The sequence below is a fragment of the Cryptomeria japonica genome, chromosome 2 (assembly GCF_030272615.1).
Source record: "Cryptomeria japonica chromosome 2, Sugi_1.0, whole genome shotgun sequence".
Lineage (NCBI taxonomy): Eukaryota > Viridiplantae > Streptophyta > Pinopsida > Cupressales > Cupressaceae > Cryptomeria > Cryptomeria japonica.
The window spans coordinates 575,714,412-575,735,080 of record NC_081406.1 but is presented as its reverse complement, the minus strand read 5'-3'; the positions used below and the strand labels follow the sequence as shown (position 1 = coordinate 575,735,080).

The window sequence follows — 20,669 nt, the reverse complement described above, 5'->3', positions numbered from 1 at the left end:
CTCTTAGTTAGGGAGAAATCCTTCTCAATATCTGAGTCACATAGTGACATCCACCATGGCTACTCCCAGAGGGTGGGTACATCATGGCTACTCCCATGTATGGAAATGCAAATGAACACAAGTGCCCATCACGAAGTCACTCAACGTGATGTTGTCATCTCATCATGACGTTCACCATTGCTGCTCCCAGAGGGTGAATAAAACACAAGTGCTAGGTCATGGAGTCCCTCACATGACATCCACTATAGCTATTCCCAGAGGGTGGATCCACCATGGCTACTCCCAGAGGGTGGAACAAGGGCTTTCACCTCAAGCTTCTTTCGCAGAGAAGAATGCACTAACAAGGGCTTGCACCTCAAACTTCTCTCGCAAAGAAGAATGCATTAACAAGGGCTTGCACCTTAAATTTCTCTCGCAAAGAAGAATGCATTAACTTGCACCTCAAACTTCTCTCACAGAGAAGAATGCATTATAGTACATCTCAAGAAATCACATTCTCCACAACTCCAAGCTTGTCTCAAAAATGCTCAAACTTCACTTTGGCAAGAGGCTTGGTGAGAATATCGGCTGTCTGATCATCGGTGCTAGTGTACCTCAACTGAATAGCATTCCTTTGCACCATATCTCTAATATAGTGATATTTGATTTCCTCATGCTTTGATCTATCATGAAACACATGATTGACAGATAGCTTCTCACAACTTGATTATTACAACCAATAACAGTCAGCTCCAATGATTGCTCAACCAATCGTGCAAGGAACTTTGAAGCCACACTACTTCTTGAGCTGCCATACATGCTGCAATATATTCTACCTCTATGGTGCTCAGTGTTGCTGAAGACTGCTTCTTGCTACATCAAGTCATCAAAGCAGACCCCAAACTGAAGCAACAGCCAGAGGTGCTCCTCTGATCAGTTGCACTCCAGCATAGCAAATATCTGGTCTAGTATCAACAATCTAGTTTGCTGCCTATACATGGTAGGATCTACCAGATCTTCATGATGATGTGGCTCTCTCTGAAGCCCAAATTCTTGCATCAATCTCCTGACCTTCTTGGCCAAGGTTTACCTCTGTTTGGTTTGTTAGACTCCCTTTGAAAGCTAATTCCTCCTCTTCGAAGAAACTGATTGCAAAGGTCAACCTGAATAGGTTCTTTCTCATTGAGAGATGTCCCTAGTTATGCATTGCCAACTCAGTCCAAGGTAGAAAGCTGTGACTCCATTCTTCAGCTTGCGTGACTTCCTCACAGGATGCATCAAGTTCTTCCTCCCTTGAATGCAATTTCTCATCATCCTTATGCTCCTTAGTCCGTCTTGAAGGCATTTAAGAGAGATTACTAATAGTTTATAGAATCAAACTATCTCGAATAGAAATGTCAATGCTAGAAGCATACATGATTCACTATTCCAATGTATGAATTAATAACTTAATAGAAGATTCATGAACATTATTCAATGATACAAACATAAAAAATACTTAACTCTTTATTGTTTAATCTTCCTCTCAATCCACCAATTGTTCTTTCCTGATCTTTGGACCTAAAGATTGAGATCTGCTCCAGATGTGCCCAGAATAGGAACAACAAACTTTCGTATCATAAGATATGAAATAGAAGCACAATATATTTTGTATCGCCAAGAATAACCCTCAAACAGTCTAAGTAGTGATAAAAAATTTCGAACACGAGAATAAGGAGCCGAGAGATTTGAATGTGCTACACTCTGAATAAGCAACTTTGATCCCGTTATGTCCAATGTCTACAGATTCTCCATATACTCAATCTCTTGTGGCAAGCGCTCTAGGTTCCTACAGTCCTGTAGAGTCATATGCGTGAGCTTGGGCATTGCCCCTCTACCGATTCAAAAGGACCTTATCTTCAAACTCCTTAGTGTAAATCACTGCAATGCAAGAAACACACCGTCTTTTCCAAATTTAGAAGGCAATTCACTCAACGCCTCACAATATGCAATTTCCAGAACCCGCAACAATGGCAATGTTTCCAGACAAGGAAGGTTCCTCAAGCCTGCCTTGCAATTAACCAAACTGTCAATTCGAATATCAAATCACGATTTGTTGACTACTACAAACTTTGTTGACCATTGGTTCACAGATCTACATAGCCAAACAATGTTGATTGCCTATCACAAAGGGAAAGAGTTGCGCCTCATTGCCACCAATATTGCGTCATCATAGAACAATTGAAGCCTGCTCACACGGACAGTCAACACCGCCATGCACCAGACAACACATGTTGCAAGCACACTCAACATGCGTGGTTCTCAATAAGATTTGTTCAACGAAGAAGAGAGATGTTGGCACTAGTTAGATCCGCTACAGATTGTTGAATGAAAGGTAATGATGATCCATAACTAGATTATGATGGCAAACGTGATCGTAGGAATGGTCACAATCCGACCACATATTCTCATGTCCTTAACTCCTACCAATACATAATGCCATGTCGGGAGAGCCACAACATTGGGAACCGGTTCCTTACAAATAGCTCAAAATTGCTTCTACAGATGTTTTACACAGGTTGCTTTTGCCACTTGTGGCTTTTGACCTTATTCTCAAACTATAATGAGAAGCATTAGTTTTTGCCAATAATCTCTCTACATCACGACACAGAATCGCTAAAACTCTGATACCATGTTGTTTTAGGTGTGCTTGATTAACCATGTGCAATGATTTGCCCTCCCAACCATAGACAATACCCGCTTGTCTCCCCCGAGCACTTCTCTCCTAAATTCAGTTTGCTGTAGAATTGTGTATGTTCGATCTACTTGTGATTTGATTTGCCACAGAATGTATCCGGTCTGTTATGTAAGGATGCCGATCTGCTTATTGTATATAAGTTATCAATGCCAAGGAAGGGAGGTATAGTCTTCATTTATATCCGCCGATAGAAGCTATACTCCAAGAGTCGGCTCCCTTCACGGAGACATGACTTCACATAATGCAACGTATCCTTCCAAAAAGGGGTGGCAGACTTTTGCCAAAAGTCGGCCCCTTTGATAATCATATTTGTTTAATAATGAGTAAACTGGTTATGCGAGTTGGCATATACTAAATGTATAATTGATCTATAATTGTCTAAGGCCGATAGGCCAATTAGACAATTATATTGGCTATGTCGGTTATAGAAGAATTCTGACCATAGCTACAAACATCAACAATACATTCACGATTAATTAGTTTAATAACTATAAATATGTGCGTGTGACTAAAAAATAATAAAATATATGAATTATGGGGTAGACTAATTGTTATAATACTTATGATTAATTAGTTTAATAATTAGCTTAATTAGTTAAATATATAAATATATGTATAATATTTATGCTCATCTGCCATCCCCAAATTTCAGTCTGTAGTGCTCCCTCCCCTCCTAAAATATATCTTAATATTTGATAAAATTGTGTGTTTTAGTTTAATAATTATAAATATTAGTTAGTATACTCAATTAAATATATAATAATAATTTTAAAATTGTTTGCGTGTGTGTTTGGGTGTGCGTGGACTTGTGTGTGTGAGCAACTATGTATATATATTAAACAAGGTATGCATGAAGGATTATTGGGTCTTTGATGCCATATATTGAAATGGTGCAAGTAAAGCAACTAGTATTGCTATAAAGTGTGATATAATTTATATACAATGAGGAAGTTGGTTATTCATCAATCAACCTTCAACCACCAATAACTATGTTCCATGAGGATGCATCCCCAGCAATTTTAGGTCTGTACCCATACAGGGACATTCTGTGGATGCCTTGGAAACATCCCTGGAAATGTTGGCTATGTGAGGGGAGAGTTGTTGACGTCAATGACAGCTTCCTACAATCTTGGGGGCAATCGTCCTTCCTAATGCAAAAAGTCATTCATTTTAAAAAAATTCAATGCCTATGCCAACCAGAAGTATGATTTGTAGCATCATAAGTTAAAATTTCAAGAATGTGAAATCTTCCACGTAAGATCAAATATTCTGGATTCTAAGGTTTCATTTACTTATTGAAATACTCACTAAGTTTTAGTTGAAATCATCCACTTTTAAAAGCCTACATTAAGGAGTTACAATTCTCAAATGTCTAGAGTGCAATCTAATAGATATTCTCTCAGTATTTAGTTCTCTGATTGCCACCATAACATTTCCATTGAAAGAAAAACTGACTTGTTTAAGACATTTTTTCAACAGGCAATTGATATTCCTAAGAAGAATCAAGACTCTGAACAAATAGTAATTTGAATCATTGGCTTACCTGTTCTACTTGATGTTTTTAATTTATCTTAGGCTAATCCTTTAATGGCTATTTATTAAACTTGATCACAAAGTGGATGCCAATGCTTGTTTAAATCTATCTACATTTACAGCATATTGTCGAAATGGTTGTTCCCATTTTAACATTTTAGGGCTTATCTTTATATGGCTGTGAAAATATTAATTTTAAAATTTTAAAGATGCTTGTACTGAAATTGTGTCCCAGAATCAGAAATCTGCCAATATACAGAGATCTAATGACTCTGGTTGGTTCTGGATTTCTTAAAATAGAGATCTAACTTACAAAATATAAAATTTGAATTACAAGAGTGGAAATTTGTACTGACCAAAATCCTAAAATAACTTAAGGAATTTGTTACTAAAAAGCTAGAAAATTCTGAGATACATTACATGACTGAAGTCAAACTGTTGCAAACTGAAAATTCCGATTTTTGAAAAACTAAAATTTATGGCTGTTGGAATTAAAACTGAAAACTGTTGCAGCTGAATTGTTTTGAACTGAACTCATGTGAATTCTCAATTCAACTCTAGTGTTATGCATTAATCATCTATAATGTATGTGATGAATGCCTTATCAATATTATCATATGAATATTTTGAAATTTCCCTTCATTTTTTATTTTTTTGCTTTCTTTTTAATTGTCATCCACTAAAATAGCCTCCAAAAAATTCATCCCCAAATTGTGCTCCCCCCGCCCCTCCTGCCCTTCCCTTCTTGTCCTGGAAACTTGGTTGAACATAGCCAATAACTAAGCATACTGTAACTGTAGTAAAAAATATTATTGTTTATACAGTTTAGTACAACTTATGATGTAATAACACATTGCAAACAAGCTTAACTACATGTTTTAACAGAATATGCTACAGTCTATAGATAAAAAATGAAGAATCTCCCTAGTAGCCTAAAAAAGAATATGCTGACCAAAACAAAATCTGGGATTTGGGTGATCCATGAAGATGATGAATTTTGCCTTAGCTCCTTAGGACCAATGATGGTGTGGATGAGATATATAAAGAAAAGAATAGGCTTTGGAGCAAGGGGGTTAGGGTCAAGTATTTGGACAACAAAGAATCTGAAAGGCTATTTCCTTTAGAGCCTATGTCACGTGATTTGCATTTAAGGAGATTTTTTAGGCACTAAATCCTTTTGATTAGAGAGGAATTGAGATGGAATATAAATGAGGGTGACAAAGTTTTGTTTTGGGATGACATTCGGACAAGGTCAACCTTTTTGGTTCAAAATGAAGAGTTTGTTGATCTAAAGGTGTTTGCAGAAAGGACTTGGGTGACAAGGTTAAAAACTCTTACATGCTATGTAAGAAGAAGAGAATGAAAGTAATTAGTAAGGGCCCCATTAATGTGATAGAGATAAAATTGCAGTTTTTGTAGAAAATATCTTGGAAAATAACCCCTTTAAAAATGTGAAAGGGAGTGATCAACTTAACTATGAATAGGTCAAATCTGCTTCAGTTAAAAAAGGCATTTGAAAATAAAAAATGTTGAAGTAGAATAAATGCAATTCTTAGCCAAGAATGTGTGGCTCAAGTATTGATGCAAGGGCATCCTGGGAGTCATTTTGAGTCATATTGCAAAACTTTGATTTGTGTTTTGTTTTGGTTTGTTTGGTTCTAATAAGGTCATTTAAAATTAAGACCATTTGGGATCATTTGGATCCATTTTGGAATGTTTGATGATAAGTTGTTACAAAGATGTAATTGTTGCAAAAAGTTGTCATGTAAAAGTTGTCAATGTTGTCATGACAAAGTTGTAAAAGTTGCAATTTTGGTTATGGGCAGTTGGTAGTCGTTTGAACAGTTGGAAATGATGGAAAATGTATAAATATGTGCTCCCAACTCGAATTCAAAGGTTGGAGTATGTTGGAGTGAAAGAAAACTCACTTTTACACATTCTAACTTGCATTTTCTGTGTGTTACAGTCTGAGATTCAATTGGTACGGCCTTGTGCGGATTGTTACGGTCTGGAAATCAATTGGAGAAGTTGGAGGAACCTTTCCTCTTTCATATTCTTTTTGTCTCATGAATTTTCATTCTGTTTTGAAGTTATGGCCGTTTTAGTGTGAACAATTGCAGTTTTTCACTGTGAACAGTCTGCTATTTTGAATGGTACAGTCTTTTATGGTACATTAAGGGCCTGAAACCAATGGGAAAAGATGAAATAAGTCTAGTTTCATATGCTTTTGGCTCGATCAAATTTCATTAAGTTTTGAAGGAGTTATGTCGTGTTTGATGAGAGCAGGTCATTGATAAAACCTAAGTCACCAGGTTTGGCTGAATTTCATCCTTGAAGTTCGAAATTCGCTGAACTTCAAAAAAAAAAAAAAATTCGTTGAAATTTGCCGAACTTCAAAATTTTTTTTTTTTTAAAAAAAAAAAAATAAAATTTTTGGCCGCCTTCTTTTGTTAATATTTTTTAAACACATCTTTAATCTGTCGTGAGTCGCGGCCTGCAGGAGAAGTAGTCGCGGACCAGTGATAGTCGCAGCCTGCAAGAGAAGTTTGCCTACAATTTTTTCCTATCGTTCGTGCCCTAGCATATGTTTCCTATGGTTTATATTTTATAAATATGTCATCTTTTTGTAACGATTTCAAATCTATTTATCAATGTTAAACTATTTAGGCAATTTTATAGATATATTACATATATTTATTAAAACAATTTAAAAATTACATATGCCGAATTTAATTCAAATTTTATACATTTCAAATTTTTCCCTCATCGAACTTCATTCGAATTTCAAAGTTGTCAAACTTCGAATTCGAATTCGAACCTGGTGACTTAGGATAAAACTAGGGTTTTAAGCGAGCTTTAAAAATTGCTAAAAATTGGTGAAAAGTATTGTTTTCCTATGTTCTAAAAACCCTTTAAATTGTAAGTCTTGAAATCTCTCTGTGAGAAAGTTATAGAGGACTATGTGTAGAAAGATTGTCAAAGAACCTAGGTGATTGAGGTTTTGGTGAAATAATGCATTGTTTTGAATTGTCCAATAGGAGTAATGGTTTGTGGACCTCCAAATGACTTGGGAAAGGGCTTGGCAATCCATCATTTGCATAAGATTGATCAAGATGAATGAATGTGCATTTATTAGGCTCAAGGAGTAATGTGCCTAGAATGATGAACTAGGCTTGAATGTGTGGATCCATTGTGATAGAATTTGATTATTGTCTTTCTCTGCATCAAGTATGAAACTCTAAATGTAAATTCCTTTCTATGTTAGCAATTTCGTGTTAGACACTAGCATTTGATACTTTCATCTGCAGAGGGTTTCATCCCTCTAATATGTCCTTTATGCAACAGCAACTCAAAAGATGGGGGAATCACCTGTTTATGCATTGTAAGATGGCACAGGAGGTTTTCAGAAGAGTTTTCAGTAAATAAGAGTGGTTAGCCTGAAATCAACAAGGGAGTGGATATTAGTCTGAAATCAGAATGAGATTTTGCAGTCCACCTGGGCTAGAAGTCTAGCCCTAATAGCTTGCAACCTTTGGTTGGAAAGAGATTCCATAGGGTTTAAAGTAAAGGAAAATTTAGTTTAGAGAGCTTAGGGGAACATAGGGGCTTCAATATCACAGTTAGTCAATAGTTGGAGGCTGAATAAGATATATGATACTGGGTTTGGTGGAAATATTCGTCTGAAATTAGAATTGGATTTTGATGTCTACCTGGAAAAAAAGTCCACCCTGATAATTTGAAATTTTAAAATCTATGGATGGAAAGGAATTCCTTAAATTTCAGAGAGAAGGGAAATCCAGTTTAGAGAGTTTAGGAGAAGATAGAGGTTTAAATCACATTTAGTCAATAGTTGGAAGCTGAGTGAGATATTGTGTTTAGTGGAAATAGAAAAGACCACGAATGTATGGCAGAAACCTAATAGAGACTAGGTTTAATTTGATTCTGATGGAACTATGAAATGAAATATAGGGTTAGGAATGGTAATAGACATCTTTTGTTAATGTTTTCAGCTCACTTGGGACTGTAAACAAATAATATGGCAGGAATGATGTCTCTCTTTGAAGGACTTAGAGTAAGGAAAACAAATGGTGAAAACTTCAGTGTGGAGGGGACTCAATGCTAGTTATTGAAGCAGTAAAAAGAGGGATTGTAATGACTGACAAAAAAGGATACCAATTAGCAAATTAAGATTCTGAGAACTCATACCAACATATCTGGAGGCTAGAAATTTGGCAGAAAAGCTGGCAGTCATTGAAGGGTGTGGAAAAATTGGGCAAGATGGTTTATACTCAAATTCTTTTCTCTCCAGTACATTAAAGTTAATATAAAAAATTGCACCAAATCAGAAGATCTTGCTCTTCATAAAAAATTGTAGAACTCAGGTTCAAGAAAAAGAAAGAATTCTGTGAAAAGAAAATTGTCTTTATGTGTACTCATGGTGCATTTCCATGTTTGAATGATACAGATGAGAACAGTAAAAGAAGATTGAAATGGATAAATGATGAACAACACAAACTTTTATTTTTGTCAACTCTCACACTGTTGGAAGATAGTTGGGGTTGAGGAAAGGAGATTTCCTTATAAGAAAATGCTTAAATTTGATTTTTGAATTTCATGTTATATTTTTATTTTCCTAGTTTGATTAGTTAACACAACTTGGTAGTTTCCAGGTCCAGGTCCACTTGACACCAGTTATCTATAGGAAAGAATCTGTAATTTGCTTGATCAACATTAATTTAAACACAAATTGGTTTAGGCTTATTAGAAGGAAGGGTTATAAAATAGGTTTGGTTGTTTTAAATTTAGATAACGTTTTTTTTGCTTTTCTTTTTAAATAAAAATTATTTAAATAATTCTTTTTGGGGAATGTCTACCCCAAGTCCATTTGGGAACTCTTTGAAGGAAGGACTTGCTGGTTCTAGAAAATCTGGTATGCTTCAAGGAGGATTAAGACCTGGGATCAGGATCAGATTCAAACTTCTTCAGGAATAGTGGGGGGAGAAGTGGGTGGTGTTTGAAGAGTCCAGTAATGTTAGTTTCTAGGTTCTCAAGAGAAAATTGGCTATCATAATATCCAAGAATCAGGGATGCCTAGAGGAGATGAAGATGAAAACAGGTAGTGCACTTTAAATAAAGAAGATGAGTCTATGGGAAACTGCAAAATAACAAATATTATATGCACACATTCACACAATTTGTTTTTATATGTTTTCATATGCTATGCATATTGGGTGTTTGAAGAGTCCAGTATCTTTAGTTTTTTATGGTCTTCAGACAAAAGTGGCTATCATAAATGCCAAAAGATTCAGGGAGGGTTAGGAGAGATGAAGAGAAGACAGGTAGTGCATTTTTAACAAAGAAGATATGAGTGTACAGGGAACAGTAAAATACCAAATATTATATACATGCATTGACATAAGCAAAAATATTTGTACATATGTAGTACAAAATTTGAAATGCTTTATGAACATTTTAGTAGTCAGGCACAGTATGTTGAAGTGCAATATATGAGGGGGCAGGAGATGTCAACATAGTTAAGATGGTTCAAGAGGTCTCAAATAAGATCAAATCTGAAACCCTGGGCCTCCATAAGATTCTAGACACATAGCTCTATTCCAGTGTTAGAGATAACATGGACGGATGTCCAAAATAAATATTACCCATACACTTAATTATATGGTAAAGTTTATCTGAGATAATATTTTTTCCAGTCACTGAAGGACTTGTAGAAACTAACTATACAGAGAATTCCTTTGTGTCATTTCATCAGGCCAAGAAAATTGCAAATGCAAATGTAGTTTATTAACACAGTCTACTAACATGGTGTACTCCAATTTTCTATTTTGATTAACTGTGAAAACTTGTGTATGCATCACAGTAGCATGATACTTGGAGAACAGTGTAATGGAATTGTCACAGTATAAGAGTTGTTCAATTACATGGGTTTAATGGCAAGACCGAGTTATTCCTGGGCTTGACTGGTGTGACTAGTTTACAATTCTGATTCATAAAATACATGTTTAAACAAAAATATTTCCCTTTCTGTTTTCTGCTACCATGGCACATAGACATCTTCTCATTGTTTTCTCTCTTTATCATACCAGTTTAGGCTTTGACAAAAAATTCTTATCATGCGAAAATCAGCAAAGTTCATGCTTATTTCTCTTAAGATCTTTTAATCATTTCAACCAGTTATAAGCATGAGAGGATCCGGGGATGCATGGAACAGGAAAGAGCAAATATTTTATATGCTTGCATGTGCACACACAACACATGTAAATATGTGTGCACCCCTCTGCCCAGACACACATGCACAAGCATGCACGCATGAACATGTTTGTGACACAGATACCCACCCTTAACCCCACCCCCATGCATTCTCAGCCACACACCCCACCCACTCACATGTGCATGCATGCAGACAGTTCTAATTACTTTGAAAGTTTGAAATTTCAATATCTCCTTTGGTCAAATTCCCAAAGTCTGAATTCACATTCAGAAGGGCTCTGTGACATGGTTCTAATTCCTTTGGAAATTTGAAAATTCCAAGAACTCCTTGGGTTAAAAACTTAAACTCTGAGAGTCTCCAACTTTCAGACACAAGGGCTGTGCAATTGATAGGGTGGGTTGTTTGCATGTTGATACCCAGTCTTAAGCGGTTGACTGCAGCCTGGAGGATATGTTAATTCTCTTCTTTTAATCCCAAGCAAAACAAACTTCTAAACAGCTGCATGGATACAAGTATAGATTTACATGTTTGAATGGGTGCTGAATTGACTTTACTTTTATATATCCTCTCTTCTGTGTGTCTATCAGATATGAATCAGCATTTTTGTATCTTCAAAGATTGCTGAGAATCTTATGGATGTTAATAAAGTTTTGATTTTTGTAGTTATTGATGATGCTGTTGTTTTCTTTTTTGTAGATGTTATGTGGCAGAACAAAAACTTGATGAGAGGGAACGGCATCCTATTAATGGCAAGGAAAAACATGCACTTTTTTCTGTATGTATTACCTATTTCTTTCTGTATTGTGTGATTATTGGTAGTTCTCAAGAAAAAAATTGAATTCCAAGGGATCTATATATTTAGGCTTCAACTTCTGTATGGATTCTATCTATTTGATGTGGTTACTTTATCCATATCTCTGTTTAACTCCTATGACCTTCTATTCTTATCCTTTCTCCGCAGGTTGAAGTGACAGATGTTCCTGCAGACACTAGGGATAGAGATGAGATTGTGGAAAGTGAATTCTTTGACACTCGCCAGGCTTTTCTAAGTCTTTGTCAAGGAAATCATTATCAGTATGATACGTTACGTCGTGCAAAGCATTCTTCAATGATGGTGCTTTACCATCTGCATAATCCAACTGCACCTGCTTTTGTAACTACATGCAACATTTGTCACCATGATATTGAGACGGGACAGGGATGGCGCTGTGAGACATGCCCTGATTTTGACATATGCAATGCCTGCTATCAAAAGGTTGGCAGTGCAGATCATCCTCATAAGTTGACAACTCACCCTTCTACAGCTGACCGTGATGCACAGAATCAAGAAGCTCGTCAGCAACGTGTACTACAGGTATGCTTAGGTTTTATAAGTCCTGCTTGTATGTGATGCATTTCTGCCAAGCCAAAATTCATGCATCCCATTTCCACATTTAGAAGGATAGGGAGATTATTTTATATTTGGGGCGATTCAATTGGGTTTGTTGTGTACCTTCATGATTTACCAGCTAAGTCTCAAGTTGTGCTAAATTTTAGCGATAAGTTTGAAATTCGGCGAAATTCAAACATTGCCTACAAAAATTTCTGAAATTCGCTGAACATTTGTACTGATAAAGTGCAGTGTTTTTAAAATAAAATACATTAAAAAAACCATTTTATTAGGGTTTTTTTTGCCTTTTCTTCTGCTGTGTATATCGCATGGGCTTGTTTTTCCACCTGCTCCACTGTCAACTTTGGCCTGGAGGTTACAAGTTGAAAGAAGAGTTGCAGAAGCTTGGGAGGTGTCATGGCTAGTTGATCAAGGTGGGGGGAGCGACAAAACAAATGGAGCTGGAGGTAGCAGTGAGAGGTAGGGGATTCGAGGCGAGTGAGAGAGAAGGCTTCCCTTTCATCGCATGCTTTACCTGTTTAATATGTTCTTAATATTATTTATAACTTTTTAGTATTACTTATTTATATTATGTTTTATGTTTTTAGTATTTTTGTAGGCAATGTTTGAAATTCGGTGAAATTCAAACATTGCCTACAAAAATTTCTGAAATTCGCTGAACATTTGTACTGATAAAGTGCAGTGTTTTTAAAATAAAATACATTAAAAAAACCATTTTATTAGGGTTTTTTTTGCCTTTTCTTCTGCTGTGTATATCGCATGGGCTTGTTTTTCCACCTGCTCCACTGTCAACTTTGGCCTGGAGGTTACAAGTTGAAAGAAGAGTTGCAGAAGCTTGGGAGGTGTCATGGCTAGTTGATCAAGGTGGGGGGAGCGACAAAACAAATGGAGCTGGAGGTAGCAGTGAGAGGTAGGGGATTCGAGGCGAGTGAGAGAGAAGGCTTCCCTTTCATCGCATGCTTTACCTGTTTAATATGTTCTTAATATTATTTATAACTTTTTAGTATTACTTATTTATATTATGTTTTATATTATATTTATATATTAAATATTATTTTATTGATATAAACATATATAAAATTACATATTTATATTTTATTAATATATTATATTTATTAATTTTTAATATATTTAATATTTTTTATATTATGTTTTTATATATTCAGTATTATTTTTTTATGCCGAAGGCGTACTATACTCACATATGGATGCAAAAATGTCCTTCAATAAAAACTAGAAGCATTTAATTTGACATGTTTGTAACACTTAATGCATGAAAAGAAAAAATAATATTTTATTATTATTTTTTAATTTAATTTAATTTAATTTCTTCTCCCATGCACTCAATTAACTAATTTTTAGTTATTGAATGCTAATTATATCTCACTTCGACCTCTCAAATTTCCTAATTAATCATGTAATCAATTAACTTCGTAATTATCTCAATCTAATATTATTATTATGACGTTTTATATATTTTTACTATTATTTTATGTAATGTGTTTGTGACACTTAAATGCATGAAAAGCAAAAAAAATAAATTATTATTATTTTTTAATATAATTTAATTTATTTTCTTCTCCCATTTACTCAATTAACTATTTTTTAATCATTCAATGCTAATTATATCTCACTTTGACCTCTCAAGTTTTCTAATCAATCATGCAATCAGTTAACTTCGTAATTATCTCAATCTAATATTATTATTGTTATGTTTTATATATTTTTAATATTATTTTATGTATAATACAATATTTTTAATTTTATGTATATTAATAATTTTAATAATAAAAACTAATATTATAAAATGATATTTTTGTATTATATAAAATAAATTATATATATATTTTTTGGATATATTATTTATGTTTTCAAAAATATGAAATTTATACAAGGTGAATTTAATCTCGATTTTTTTTTTCCAAATTTTTCCCCTCGTTGAATTTCATCCAAATTTTGTTGTTGTTGAACTTGAACTCGAACTTGAACCTTGTGACTTAGTTTACCTGTATAAAATGATGTCCTGAAATCATAATTAGACATCATATCTCTTTTTGAATCAATCTCTACAGAGTTTCTCTGAATTTTTTATGTTGATTTGTCTTTTTTCTGGTAGCTAGTAACCTCTACATGTTTTCTAGACCTGTTCTTAATGTATTGATTATTATCTGCCTTTCTTTATATGTGCATGGTGAATTGTGCATTTTGTCAATTTGACAGCATTTAGATTATCACGTTTTTTGTTATCATTTAAACAAGCCAATCAGTGTGTCTGCTCCACCTTAACTCAAATTATTCTTTTGTCCTGAATAAGAATCTATAACTTTGATGTATCTGAGAACCCTCTTGGTTACATTCCAATAAGTTTCCTTTGGTGACTTAAGAAGTCTTGAATCATTCCTACCACAAAGCAGATATATTGGTATGGAGGTTTTAAAGTAGATAGTAACCATTCCAATAAGTCTCCTTTGGTGACTTCAGAAGTCTTGAATCATTCCTACCTCAAAGCAGATATATTGGTATGGAGGTTGTAAAGTAGATAGTGCTTATATAGTTTATTTTTGACAGTTGTCCATTCTTCATTTATCAATAATTTTGGTTCAATTTCTGTGACTATAGAAAAGAAGGATTGCAGCTTTCCATCTTAAACTTTTCAAGAAATTGACTAACATACTCCAATTGGGAAATGAACATCTTATTTTTTTTCATCTGCTAGACTTAAATGTCTGATACAGATTTAATTGTCAATCCAGTGAACAGCACACTAATCTAAAGAAACTGAATGTATTATGAAAATAAATGATCCCAATAAAATGCATATTGTTTGCAGTAAAAATGAAAACTTCATAAAAAATGACTGTAACCTACGAGAAGCTAGTAGTTTGTGAGGAGATATAAAGTGCTCTTGTTTTGACATTCAGATACATTTTCTTTATGAACACTTTTGCGCGAAACAAAAAATCCAAAATATAGAGGGTGAAACAATTTGCCTAGGAATCAGAAAAGTCATGGAACGTTTGTTCCATTGTGTTTTTGGGATGGAGGTGAGGGGCCATTTTTGGGGGATGGCAGTATATGTGTGCTGGGGATGCCTGGAAGGACCCTCAGACATTCAAGGGATGTCCCAGATGTCCCTGGTCGTCTTGAGGTGAGATGTCTCTTGACCATCTCAGGGATGTCCCAATTCTATGGAGGGTTTCCTGGGAATCCCTAGACCTAGGATGGGGACATCCCCTGACCTCTTGCTGTCCCAGGGATGGGTATGGGGGTTGCAAAGTGGGGGACATGTCCCTTGTGACCTTGGTCACAAAAGAAAATTCATCGAGACACAGAATTTGAGTTACAAAAAAATTTCTCTGCATTGTATGTTGAGACTTTGGGGCCTTTGAAAGAGTTCATCGAGTTTAACTTTTTTTACCATTATTCATACCTATGGCAGCCAATTTGGCAGTTAGTGCATGAGCTAAGTTTTCAAACACAATAAGCAGTTTCAAATATTGTGAGGGAGTTATGTTTCAAATATTGTGAGGGAGTTATGCTGCTCCTGATAAGGCAGCCTACTAGTTTTTGGTAGTATTCCAAAAATGTCTCAAACTGTCACCTGGAGCAGTCTTGAGAGCCCTATTCGGATGCTCTGCTATTTAACCTCTTTATTGAAATACCATCTTGGTTTCCACTTTGAATTTGACTCATCTGCATAGGAATCCTGATTCTGATCAGACTCGAAAAGTTGTGTTTACTAGCAGTCTGTCCACTGGGTACCATGTTGTCTTTATGCTTACATTCTTGATTTACACAAACAAGTACCCAGTACCCATATTAGGCATTTTAGAACATATCCAATCTTTAAACCACTTATTATGACAATGCCAATTTTTTGTTAAGAAGATGCCTTAAATAGGGGTAGTTGGTTTATCTGTTCTGTAAGAAGAAAAAGAGTAAAAACAAAGAAAGCTTTTTTGATTTTAATTCTGTTCATGAAAATCAAGGAAATCGATCTGGCTAATTTCATCCTCTTTTTATCATAGAAGATTTGAAGATGAGTGCAGAGTGTTGGTGGTAGCAAACTTAGAAACCTTGAGTCATAAGTAAACAAATCTCTAGTATAATATTAATAAGAGCTTTTGGATCCAACCATGTGTGTTTTTAACTTTTTTGTATTGATGTTTCAGATCACAGAAAGCTCTAGTATTACAATAAATTATAGAAAAACCTATGGTAAGACCTACTCAGTTCTACTTGAAACCAAATGTGGCAAGAACTGTTTCTCAACCAAGGTAAATTATCAGTGTTCCACGGAAACACGTTCCCCCCCCCCTCCTCAAGCACACGTCTCCAAGACAGGGAGATGGGGATGTGGTGTCTCCTGCCACCGCTACTGGTGCTCCGCCAGAGATGCAGAGACGTCTCGGCGTCTCCAAGACTCCTTGGGAGATTCCCAAGCGGCTCTCAAGGGGTGGGGAGACTTGCAGAAGTCTCCTGTCTGAACATGTCAAAAAGCAATTGAAATGTTTTTTTTTATAATTTTGAGCGATTTTTGGGGGTGGGGGGTAACCCTAATTTGACGTGGGTTCCACCCCTTCCCCCAATGCAATACAAAACCACTAAAACTACTGATTTCATTCACATTTCTAATTCTGATTTTTTTACCAGCTAATTGAAGAGGAGAAAAAACTTAGAAAAGACTAATGCAATTAGCATTCAAGAAATCTTCATATTTAGATTTGGTATTTCAAATTTTGCTATTTATAATTTTATTAATTTCCTATAGTTTCATTTGAAATGTAATTCTTCAACTGTTCTACATTTTTCACAACTAGTTTTTCAAGTACTGTAAGTACATGTATAACTATATCAGCACCACTGTCCTCTGCCTCCCCCCGTCCCCGCCATCCCCAAACTTAGGCCCTTTGGCCCCCCATCCCCAAAGGCCGTGGAACACTGCAAATAATCCTCCCATGAGCTTTTAATCTTGAAGAAAGAATTTTTGACAAACTTTCAACGTGAATATAATGCTTAGCCTTGAAGGATTACTTTCAATTTTGTGATTTAATCAATAATATGATAAAACATAAAAATACAAACATGACATCTTGGTTACCTCAATCTAGCATGTAACGACCATAGACTATTACAAACATAGTTTTAGATCTTGGACTCGGCAATAATTTGGCAGCCAAATTTTTGGTTCAGATTGAGGATTTCTGAAGACACTTGGCAAATAAAAAATGCTCTCAAACTTACAGATCAAAGCAAAACATTCAAAATGCTCTTTTTAGAGTTTCACAATTGTAAATATGAGTGTATTGAGACTGGATGACTCTCGGTAAGGCCTTGTGAATATGACTCCAATTCATGCTGCGTGAGTCTGCAGTCTGCAGGCAAGACTTGCAGATTCGGCCGAGTCTGAAAAAACAGAAAATCAACTAGAAATTTAAAAAGAAATGATCAAAAACATTTTCTAATTATTACATATATTTTAATTGCTGAGTGGTGGCTGAGCTTTTGCATCAAGTCTGAGCCTGATTAAAAAATCAGCTTACCAAGAACTTACCTAGTCTGAATGTCAACACTATGGTAAATACAGGCTGATTTGTAGACAGTAAGAAGGTTGATGGAGAGCATTGTTTACTTTGATAATTGCAAGCTGACTTATCTGAACATTGAAGAGCAGCTGATGTCCTTGGCAATATGCTGGCAGTGACAAGCAGTTACGATTTTCATAACTGATGTTGCTTGTCACGGCTAGAAGCAGAAGTTGGGTCCTGTAGCCATTGCCAAGCAGGCATACTAATCAGCTAGTGAAGATGTGGGAGGGGAGATTCAAATAAGGTCAAGTGCAGATTGGGAATACTAGTTGCTAAGATCATGCTATTCTCTTTAGAGTGATTTATTTTCTCTCAGAAGCCTTTTTCTATGTGTTGTCTGGATGGTCTAAGGATTGGATTGGCTCTCTTGCAGATTAGTTTTGGATAACAGCTCTTTTCTCACGACAAGAAATAACATCTGGGTGTTGTGGGCAAAGACATAGCAGGCATAACAATCAACTCTTTAGATGGAAGGAGGGGATGCAACTATGCTCAAGTGTGGGTTTCAAAATGTTAGGTGAACCATAGTAGTTGATTTATAGTTATACCCAGAGTGTGCTAGTCTCCTGCATGTTAGTAATATGCTTTAAGGAGCAGATATCAGACATCCAAGGATATCGGATCTCTTCTAGATTGGCTTTTCACTGGGCACTGAGTAGACTTCCCTCGTGTAACTTGTATTATGTTATTGATTTTGTCTGTTAACATCCTGTACTTTGAAGATTTTTGCATTTGGAAGACATCCAAGGCATCCAGCTGCTGTGAGGCTGGCTTTATTGGATTTTTATTTTACTTTAGTGTTTGAATATGATTTTAAGAACAAATTTCCAATTTCCTATCTATGGATCTAATTGTTGGAGGATATTTCTGAAATTTTCAAATATGCATGATATGGAAAGGTTATTATTATAAAGTTGCATATTATGTGTGTTTTTAATCATTGTTGAAAGAGCAACAATTATATCTTGACAAGAAAGTCTTTGTTTTGAGATACATGCATCTATTTTGTACTTTTATTAAAAGTATTTGATAGTTGCTCTTTGTAAAGAATGCAAACTCATCTGTTGATGTGTATTGTATTTACGAGCTATAGCAGGCAGATGGAGATAAAAGGTTCATGAAACCAATGCAAACAATTAAAGCAACTGTGTTTGATGGTGCTATTAGTATGTAATGTGGGTCCTCTCTGGAAATAAGTTTCTAATTATTTGATGTTTAATGGACTGTTTTTGTTGCAGTTACGAATAATGTTGGATCTTCTGGTACATGCTTCTCAGTGTTGCTCTTCTCATTGTGTATATCCAAATTGTCGTCGAGTGAAAGGACTCTTCCGGCATGGGATGCAGTGTAAAGTCCGCGCTTCTGGAGGTTGTCCCCTCTGCAAGAAAATGTGGTATCTTTTGCAATTACATGCTCGAGCTTGCAAGGAGTCTGAGTGTCGGGTTCCTCGTTGCAGGTACTCTATTTATACTATCCTTTGCTGAAAGTGGTAGTGTAGTAAATGTAAATTTGGTCTCATGCTGCTCCAATGAATCTGCATTTACATTCTACTCCACATATTAAATGGGAAAAGCATCAGGTATAGGTTACGGATTTTAGTAATTTTGAGTTTAATCTGTTTTCTTGCACCATTTTATACATGTTAATATCTGTAGGGATCTGAAAGAACATTTGCGAAGGTTGCAACAACAAATGGAATCACGGCGCCGAGCTGCAGTCATGGAAATGATGAGACAGCGCGCAGCAGAGGTGGCTGCCAGTTCAAATTGATTAAATGTACAGTCTGCTTGAAGCTCGTATAGAAGCAAAATTCGTCACTCAAGTATTCAGAGGATGGGCTAGGCAAATTTTTTAGATATCCAGTGAATAATATCACTGGTTTCACATCAAATTTTGAAAGAACATGTATCTGAAAGTTGGAAAGATATCCCATCCAATGTTTCTTTCTGTTATCTCCAAATCATTTTAGATTTTATGCTGTCCTTTATTTTCAGCATTCATGTTTACGGACTCTAACGATAACATGTAGAATTATTCCTAATGGTCTGCGCCCTGAACATGGCTAGAGCGATCCGTCAATTGTTTTGCAGCTAACAAGATGGTTGGTGATAATTTTACAATAGGAGATGGAGAAAGGCATGCTCATTTTTTTTGGGATTTACAGGATGATTTGTAGCAGTTCTCTGACATGTGATCTAAAAAGGCAGGGCCTCATCTTCCTTTGAAGAAATAACGATTTTGGACTAGTTTCCAACCATGTTAGTCAAGTAGTATAGTTCAAATTCACACAGGAGATTTCTGTTCCTGAAAAATGGAAATTCTTTGGAGCCTGGCCAAGTGAATAAGCTCTTGGCAAATGTGTAAAAGACTCTTCTTTTCTGTATTATTTTGAAGTACGTATAGTCCCTCTGTGGGATTCAATCATTCCCCCAGCACTTGGAATATTCAATAAAAGACATCCAGAGTTGGGCTGATCCAGCAGAGGCAAGTCTATTTTGCCCATTGAAGAACAATTGATCCGGCCCATCTTGGTGTGACCAAATGTCAGAAGATGATTTTTCTTTATCAGTCCTAAAAAGAGAGCAAACATGGGCTGATTAGGTAAGCGATTATTTTTCTTGTGACACGCTTTTTCATTGAAACTATCTGTTTATGTTTTATTTGGCTCACTTTGTTTTTTCATTTCAGTGTAAGGCACCAGTGGGCTGATTGCATTCTTTATTGGGTATTGGTGGACTGTCATCTTTTTGCATGGGACAAGCTGATCAAGCACGACAGTGTTGTAATTGAGCTGGCATGTCTGGGTTTGAGTTGTACAGTATGGTGCGATGTTGTCATGATAGTAGTTAATTTCCAAATTTTGGAACTCAGAAATGTTATGGAATGGTCTAGTATTTCCATCAGTATAAAATATATGGCTTCTGTAAATACAATGAATTTTATGTCAATTCCAAAATTGCATCTCAAGAGTCATTTTCTACAGTTTTGGGTCTTGTTGGGCAATTGGGATTTGCAGTGACTTGGAACTTGAGTCAAAATAGTAATTCTTGTGGGGATGAGGCAAGCCATATTTTTGACAAACACAGTGATTGATAATTAGCTAGTTTTTTCCTGTAAATCCATAGGCAATGTAAGATGCAATATGAGAACATTTATTCTTAGTAGGGTGAAGAATGTTATAGGTCATGTAGACAAATATTCATGCTGGCTACC

The 20,669-nt window shown here is 35.6% G+C and overlaps 1 protein-coding gene across 2 annotated transcripts in view; it reads left to right on the top strand.

Moving 5' to 3' along the window:
* The window catches only part of LOC131050934 (histone acetyltransferase HAC1), a 42,768-nt gene extending 22,330 nt beyond the window's left edge, over positions 1-20,438 (top strand). For both annotated transcript variants that reach the window (XM_057985263.2, XM_057985257.2), the window contains exons 13-17: positions 11,175-11,253; positions 11,440-11,832; positions 18,695-18,912; positions 19,112-20,057; positions 20,145-20,438. In XM_057985263.2, the coding sequence (XP_057841246.1) occupies positions 11,175-11,253; positions 11,440-11,832; positions 18,695-18,912; positions 19,112-19,226 (805 nt within the window). In that variant the 3' untranslated portion in view covers positions 19,227-20,057; positions 20,145-20,438. The remainder of the gene's footprint in view (positions 1-11,174; positions 11,254-11,439; positions 11,833-18,694; positions 18,913-19,111; positions 20,058-20,144) is intronic.
* The last annotated feature ends 231 nt before the right edge of the window (positions 20,439-20,669 follow it).